General features: G+C 26.8%; 1 protein-coding gene across 1 annotated transcript in view; it reads left to right on the top strand.

Annotated features, from left to right (window-relative positions):
• The first annotated feature begins 2,588 nt into the window (after positions 1 to 2,588).
• The window catches only part of LOC142327018 (dipeptidase 1-like), a 72,316-nt gene continuing 65,977 nt past the window's right edge, over positions 2,589 to 8,927 (top strand). Inside the window, exon 1 of the mRNA XM_075369779.1 lies at positions 2,589 to 2,727. Within this exon, the coding sequence (XP_075225894.1) occupies positions 2,624 to 2,727 (104 nt within the window). The 5' untranslated portion in view covers positions 2,589 to 2,623. The remainder of the gene's footprint in view (positions 2,728 to 8,927) is intronic.

Genomic DNA, 8,927 nt, shown 5'->3' with positions numbered 1-8,927 from the left:
AAAAAATATTTATTTTCGCATAACTAATATATATTCTGAATATGAACCAAATCGGACCATAAATACAATTTTCCGGAATATCTCGACCCCCGCGCCACCTAGCGGGTCCATACTAATTCAGAAACCTTCATGGGCGGGCGTACAACAACTCACAAAAGTTTCATCGCAATCGAATGAATGGTTCAGGAACGCATACGCGACAAACAAACAATCATTTATATATATATGTATATAAGATATAAGATTAGTATCACAATTTTGAAAAAATGTTTTCGACGTTTTGAAAATTTATAGGACCGTGCATCAGGGGGTTTTTTTAATGATTAAATTATTCACTAAAATTGAGTTTAGGTAAATTAAAATCGAAATTACTTTTTTTTTTATTTTGGGACCTCCCTAAAAATTTATTTTCGACAAATTAAAATAAAAGTTACTTTTTTTTTTTAATTTGCAGCTCCCCAATTAGAGAAGGGATATTAATTAAGTTACTGTAGTAACTTTATTGCTAACAAAATATGTTTTAAGCAATACAAATTTTTAAATGCGAAAAAAAAATAAGAAAATAATTCTAAATAAACAAAATGTAATTTTCTAGGAAGAGAGTGAGAATGTTTGGCTATTTTTTTTTTTCAAGAAATACTAAAGAGGCTATCCAAAAATCAGCATTTTTACATTTTAAATGCAGTAAGTAATTTGCGAGATTGATTAAGATTTAAAATATTTTTTTTTAATATTCTAAAAATTAAAAAACTATATTTTGTTACCACAGACCAATGGAATGGGATGGGCAAAAGATTTTTATAGTGGTCTGAAAGCCTATTAGTGTAGAAAATAGATGCAAAAAAGCTCCTATTAACTCCTTTTCTAAAGCAAGATATAACTAAAATAAAAATAAAACTATATATATATATACCAAAATAGATTATTTTGGTCTTCGAAGCATTGGAATAAAAAAAAATTTTCTCATATTATTTGCAATTTATTTAAATCAATTTTTTGTTATATTTTTTTAAATGTCTCCTTAAGGTAAATTTTTTTTACCGATCTATATACTTTTCCATTATAGCTGCTATCCTAGGCAAAGTAAAAGAATCTGAATATTGTAATATTTAAGCCAAATGTTTTCTCATTTTTTTTAAATGAGGTTGCTAAAAAACTAAAAATTTAAAAGAGACTAAAGTTTTTATCTTAATAATCTGAAATGGTTACGGGAGTTCACAGACTCATCAAACTAAATTATCTTCCTGCTGGATTATAAAAATCAGATTTGAAAGTTTGATGAATCTATGATAAAAGGTTTTCTTACAATCACTATACGTTACGGCATCACCACATCGGTGCCTCTAAAGATGAGATTAGGAAAGGATAGACTGAGTATAATAATGAGTAAATAGCCTACTATAATCAGAAAAAAACGATTTGGATAAGAGAGAATATTTTCAAATCTGTTAAAGAGTGCCCGAGATTAACCCCAGACAAACAAAAATTATAATATAACAGCACTGCAAAAATAATTGAGACTACACTCTTTTCGTAACTTTACGAAAAATCTAGAAAGAATATGGCGACGATATTCAATTTTTTTTACAGAAGTTGCGTTACAAGAAAAAAAGATGATTTAACTTTTATCTTGTTTTCTTACAATGGTACACTTAAATTACACACATGAAAATAAATAAAATCTAGTCTAGAGGGAGAAACAATTTAGAAAGCTCTCAATCGACCTACTTGTCAACGATCACAGTTTTACCCATTAAAAACAAAATATTACGAAAACCTAAAGGTAATGTTCCTGAAAATCACCCTTCAGCTAAGAAATAAAATAATTTTAATAATCTTAATTTACTGAATATAATAATAATCAATAAAATAATTTACTTTTTAACACAGTTGTTAATAAAAGCAAATAATTACTGTAATAATATATCACCTACATAAATAAATAACATTTTTTAGGGGATTACCACCTTTAATATGTGCATACGATAATATTAAAGACACATACTCTTAATAACTATGCTAATTACATTTATAAATATCCCATTTTAACTAAATATCATTGAATCAAAAATGTACATGTATTTATTGATGAGTTATTTAAATTAAAAGTAAAATGCATTAATTAAATAATGTTGTTGCTTCCGAAAATATCAGTAGCATATAGTCACATAATAAAATTGTTTGTACGCTACACTAATCTAAAGAAATAGACTTGTTCATAAAATAAGTTAATTTAAAATGTATTTAAAAAATAGGTTATACGGTACAGTTCAAATAATAATTTTTAATAATTTATAATAATAATTTACCTTTCAAGCAGTCGACTGTTTTCATGAATTTATATCACCTAAACAAGAAAGTAAAATATTTCAACATTAAGACATCAATTAGCATATTCATATAATGGCTGCAACAGTTGCGCTATAAATCTTTTCCCCAAATATATTGAACTGTTTACTCTATGCACCGCCAGGCTACGTAGAGATCAGGATTAATTTAACGTATAACGAAATTTCAAAGCTTAAATTTTATTGGGCTTGTGGGTCACGTGACCTGATTACGCTTTGGTAGATCACAGTTAACTTTACTGTCTTATTTGTTTCATTTATCGTATCGATGCTTAATGAGAATTTATACTTATTATTGTGATCGGTTGCTTACCATTTACAGTCATTTAGTTGTTGATGAATTCAGTAGTAAAAGCTGGAATGAATTATTATTAATAATGTGAGAAATATTTATTTTACATTATATTTATTTAAGTAGCATGGTAATTCATAGGATTTGTGTTATAATGCCGGTTTAAAATTTATTGCAAACATCCTGTTGCATTTTCGCGGCAGTTTCATTATTACGAATCGATTTTTAGTTATAAAATCCATCAAATTTAACAACTTAATTAATCCGTACGGATATTAATGATTCCATTTAGGGTTAGGTTGATAAGATTTATTTTCCTTTTTACTACTACGTTGTGAACTGTCTAATCTTTAATTTTTATAATTGTGTTTAATGCTATCAATTTTAAACATTCATTTTCAGTGTATGTTAACCTACCAGTTAGTTCATAACCTTAAATCTCTTCCCAGTAACTTTTAAACTGTAAAATATTTACAAAGGTATATCTTAGTAATACTAATCCACTTCAATAAGAATAACTATTTGCAGTTTAGGTAGAATCTTATATTATCTAAAATTTAAGACAAATGCAAAGTATTTAGCACAATGTACGCCCAATTTAGTAGGATATTGACTTTTCTTTGAATATTAATGCTTAATGTTACAGCCTTTCTTTGGCCAATTGATTTCGATTGCTTGTATGTCTTCAGAAATGATCGGCTTGAGATTGGGGAAGACAAAGGGCTGATGTTTGTTAGAACTATCTTATTTGTGTTTTTCACAATATTTGCCCATATACCATATAACTGAATAAAATATTTTAATTTAATTTGAAATTGAATGAATCAGTCTACAATATAATAAGATTATAGGTGACATTAAAATTATACTGACATACATATCCATGTCATTGATATATTTACCATCTCTGCCATTCAGATAAAAATTTTATCTGATCAGACTGACAATATCACTAAATGTGACCAGTCTTATTTATTATACAACCACTGCTTTTGCACTGATTTAAATTTTAAAATTATTAAAGCTAACACATTTGAATGTACAGAATTAACATGATATGTATTTTTTTAAAAAGAGAAGATTTATTTGAATATGGTAAGAAAAAGATAATGTTTTTTTTTTCTTAAATGAACAAAACCAAGATTTATTACTTATAAGAAAATCAGTTTAATTAGTAATTATACCTGTTATTTAGGTAGCCAAAATATTTATAATGTCCTGGAAAATTTTCCAGGATTTGTATTCTCCTAGAAGAAAAAGTGAAGTCATACATTCACACTACTTGTGCATTTTTTGATCATCTGACTTCAACAAAATAATTACTATTCTAGTAGTAGCAAGCTAGTTGTAGTGGTCATATAACCAATGAATGACCCAATCTTGTTTTAGCCATGATTCTGTAATAAAGATAAAATCAGTATAATTAGACTGAAAAATATCACTGCAGGTCATCAAAATGAGTTAAAAAAGGTTGTGCATAAAATACTACACCTGTAAATTTTGTTCTTCAAACACTATGTATAATTACCTTAAAACTTCCATTACATTCAGTAGGCACCTTGGTAGTAGAAGTAATATAAACTACAAATATAAATAAAATGAAAAAAAAATACATACATATATTAAAGAGGATTATAATCTCCATAATTATTCAGAATATACAACATATATAATAGTGTGCATCTACATGCACAATTCAGTTTAAGTAATATGCTGAAAATAGTGTACTTAATAGCACATGCAAATATATACATTATATATGCTTTTTCTTTTTCATAAATATAATTTAACCAAACTTAACCTACGCTCGCTTCGCTCGCTAACCTTGACTAATTAATACTGTAATTTTTTGAGTATCTATTTAATAAATTCAGTAATTATTGTTATTTAAATAATAAATAATTGCATTATATTTATAAAATAAATAAATATAAATAACCATTTCTTAAAATTAATAAAGAGACTCAGTAAAATAAATACTCAATTTTAAATAAAGCTGTAGCTGCGGTGGCGTTAATACGTAAGTACCTATGCTTATTATAGCCCTGCAACAAACAAACGCACACATACATCCACAAACGCATACACCCAGCCATGTACATTTAAAAAAAATAATATGCACAGATAATTACAGACGTAATAAGTATACTGTGAATACACAAATAAATTAACTGGCCATAAATTTTGTAGTTAATAATTAAAAAGAAATTCAATGCACAATCCATGCAACTGATTAAAAAAAAAGAAAGAAAGAAAGAAAACTGATTTTTCTATGGATTTAAAAAATAACAATTGTAAAGTGACTTACAAATAAATTAATTACGACTAGTTTTATAAGATAGTAAAAAGAATAGAATGTTTTTCCTTTCTTATAAAGGATAAACAAATGTTTACTTGTGTTTAGCAAATACAAAGGGTAGACAGTATATATCATGATACTTATCAAAGAGAAATAAACAAATAATCAGCTGAAGTAGACAGTGACGCACACATCTAAGCATAAAATATGTGTACTGCATATAAAATATATTAATTATGTTTAAAGAATCCTATTTTATTCAACAAAAATTTAAAAGTAATTGATATTTACAAATTTAATTATTGATAAGGGAATACTGTATAAAATTTTATGTTGATCAGGAATTATAATATAAACAATTGATTAGACATGTACATCAATTCTAGTGTACTTTTATTTGAGTTTATAAAAATATGTTTTGAAAGATTATTAACAATAATAAAGCTAACAACAAAAAACACCAAATAGTAAAAAGTCATGTTCAACTCTTTTTAACTTAAGTTTTTTTTATTAAAATATGGCATCAAATTAAGATCATATCTATAACTTGTAACTTGCAAAACCTTGATTTGGTACTGAGCATCAAACGTTTAAGAATTGAGTAGTATGATTTTTTGCTTTGTGTAAAATTTTTCTATTAAATTTTATTTCAAATGTATAAATAAATAAAAAAATCTTAATGAAAAACAACTGTCTACAACAAACATAAGAGGAATGCCTTAAATAACAAGACTGATATAATAATTCACTGTTGTTTATTGTGAATTACAATTTAATGTAATTGCCACTTGTATTTACACACCAATGCATTCTTATATTCTACTGATCAAAAGTGTGGAGCAGATCAATTCTCTCAGCTATTTTAACAATCTCCCATTTTCTTATTTACTGCATCAACAGACTCAAAACAAATTTCATTTAATCATAGGTTTCACTTTAGGGAAAAAAAGAGTCACAAGATGTTAAATCTGGAGAATATGGAGAACATTGCAGTGTAGTAACATGTTTGTCACCCAAAAAAGTTTTTCTCCAAAAGTGCTGTGTAAGCAGGCACATTGTCCTGATGAAGAATAAAATCACAGTTAATGGTTCCACATTTCGGTTGTTTTTTTCTAATTCTCTTATTCTAAACTTTGTCAAAACTTTCTTATAATAATGTCAGTTTACTGTTGTAACTTCTGAATCCCTTTCTTCCAAAATTATACCCTTGACAACAAAAAAACAATGAGCATGACTTAGCATTTGGACTTGTTTTAAAAATACTTTTTTCATTCTTGGTATAGATGATGTTTTTCCAATGCATTGATTGTTGTTTCATCTCAAGGTCACACCAGAAAATCAAGATTTAATCACAAGTGATGGTTTTTTTTAAAAAGGTCGAGAACAGTTTCAGATTGCTACAGCATGTCAGCGGGAATTTCCTTGTGATCTTCTTTTTGCTGTTTTATAGAACCTTAGGGATCATCTTGGCACAAATGTTTTTCATGTTGAGATGCTCAACAAAATTTTTCATGCAATGTATTTGTCACTGTTCACAGCTTCAGCTACCATTCATACGCTAAGTCAGTGTTTTCTTAAACGATCTGGTTAATTTGTTTTATATTTTCTTCAATTCTTTGGAATGTAAAGTTCACTTCATCATCTTCCATGTTCTGGCCTCCTTCTCCTCTACCAAATCTTTTGTACCACTCAAATACATATACACAAGAGATGTAGTCCTGTAAGCTTCACGAAACATTTGAACAAATTGTATTTTGTTCATTTTATTATAAATTTCAGACTGACACATTGCTGAACTTAGTATTATTCATGTACAAAACCTATAACTATATGAAATGATGACCCACAGTGAACCAAACAGCTGAATAGTATTGATGTTTTTCATGCAGTCTAAGGTCTTTTCCAAAAGAGCTGACAATCAGTTCTCTGCTTTTTCTAAGTAAAAACATTATTCAATAGACACAAAACTTGTATTAACTTATAAATATATATATATTATTGACAGATAAAAAAACCTGTGTCCTTAATAAAAATAAGAAAATTAAACCTGAGAAATAGGTCCTTAATTTAGAGCGTGTAGATCACATCTGTTATTACATATTTCCTTATCTTTGATCCCTTCTTTTCCAATCAATTCGGGCTGATGCAATCTGCTTGAAGCTTCGTACTGAGTGAGAGTGACTAGACCTCAGAGATAGAATGAATGTTATGGTACAATAGGACTGTCTGTGAAACAAGTCAGGAACTTATTTTATTACTTTTTAAAATTTTGACTGGTTTGATGAAAATTTGTTGAATAAAACAAATTACTTCAGGCTACATATTTAATTTATACTGTAATAATTCAATGTACTAAGTAATGATGAAAAATTAAATATAAATCATGTGCATCACCATCTAACCTTTCATGAAGTTCTGATATAATGTCTGAAGTGTAATATTTTTTGCAGCTCCCCTAAAAGTCACAGAGTTTTAAAGACACAAAAATTAGCTGTCAAATCATAGTTTAGTGCCCATAAGTTTTAATCATGTAAATCTATAATTGTAAAGTTATATATTTTAATTTATTCTTGTGTTTATTCATATATTTTGAATCACATCTTTTACTGAAAGAATAGTTGTTTATTTTTTTTTAAATAACAATATTCATCTCTACCAAACCATGGCAGAAGTGTTCATAAAATTCAACTTAATACTTCAGCTTACAAGAAAGTCCCTTAAGATAGTTCTATTATCATTTTTAATAAATTTCTTGATTAATTTTTAGGTCAGTGAATTTTTAATAATACTGATTAAAAAATTTTAATAACCTTGAATTTTCTGCATACTGTTGTTCATCATGTACTTAATTATTTACTCAACTTTTATTAATACCTTTTTAAATTGTAGTTACTTTATTGGTATTTATTTTTCTTTTTATTTAGTATCTTCATATATTTTACTAGTTTACCAGAAATATGCCTTCTATAAAATATAAAAAGTTCATCAACATTATCGTAAGTGCGACTTATGAGCATCATGCATGTAAAAAAATACATGACTCCAAATGAGACATCTTCCTTTCATTTAGTAAAGCCTGCAAAGTATACAGTTATATTGTACAATGCATTCTTTTGAATTTATGTCATTTAAAACAATAAGTAAAATATATTTTAGTCAAATTATGCCAATCCATTTTTTTTTTTTTTTTTTTTTATATCGTTACTTTAATATATTATGTTGAAATATTTTATAATATGATCAAAATTATATGTATTTATAAATAGATGTGTTCTTCATTGAATTACTTCCGACATAATGAAAGGGTGCTAATTACAGTGAATATGTAGTAATTACTGTTTTTAGCTTCCACTGAATGTGTTTATTATTACCTCTTAAATATATTTCTTCTCATACCATGAATTTCTGTTTCTATTGTACATAACCGTATTCCATTTTCACTTCTCCACAGTGTAGTTCGTTTACTTACTCAACTAGGAATAGACAAATAATTTAATACAGAGCATTAATATTTAGTTATAGTAACTTAATCTATTCTGAGTGTATTACAATATTCCAATCAATTATGAATATTTATGTAGCACTTTAACTAAAGTAACTCTTAATTATCAAACATACAATGAATCTTGTTAACATAATACTAGACAAGTGCAATTGCAGTTTTATAAAGAAGATAAATTTCAAAAACTAATTATTTAGGTATTGAATTATATTTATTTTTTTATGTATGCTTGTTTTTATCTAGACACACCAATTCAAGGGACATTCAAGAGCAATTACGCTGATAGACAAAAAAAACTTCCTTAATGTTTCTCTAAGTGTGATACCGTTTCTTGAATTGCTTTTTTGCATACATTATAGATCTGAAATACAATTTTTCTATTAATTAAATTACACTTCAAAAAATATTAAGGGAAAATATAGTTCAATATATAAAATTTATAATTGTGCATGGCCATGAATAATATTTTTCCCATTTGGAGTTAAG

This window comes from Lycorma delicatula, chromosome 6, assembly GCF_047948215.1.
Source record: "Lycorma delicatula isolate Av1 chromosome 6, ASM4794821v1, whole genome shotgun sequence".
Lineage (NCBI taxonomy): Eukaryota > Metazoa > Arthropoda > Insecta > Hemiptera > Fulgoridae > Lycorma > Lycorma delicatula.
Note: the sequence above shows the minus strand (reverse complement) of the source record. Positions and strands in the feature narration are given on the sequence as shown.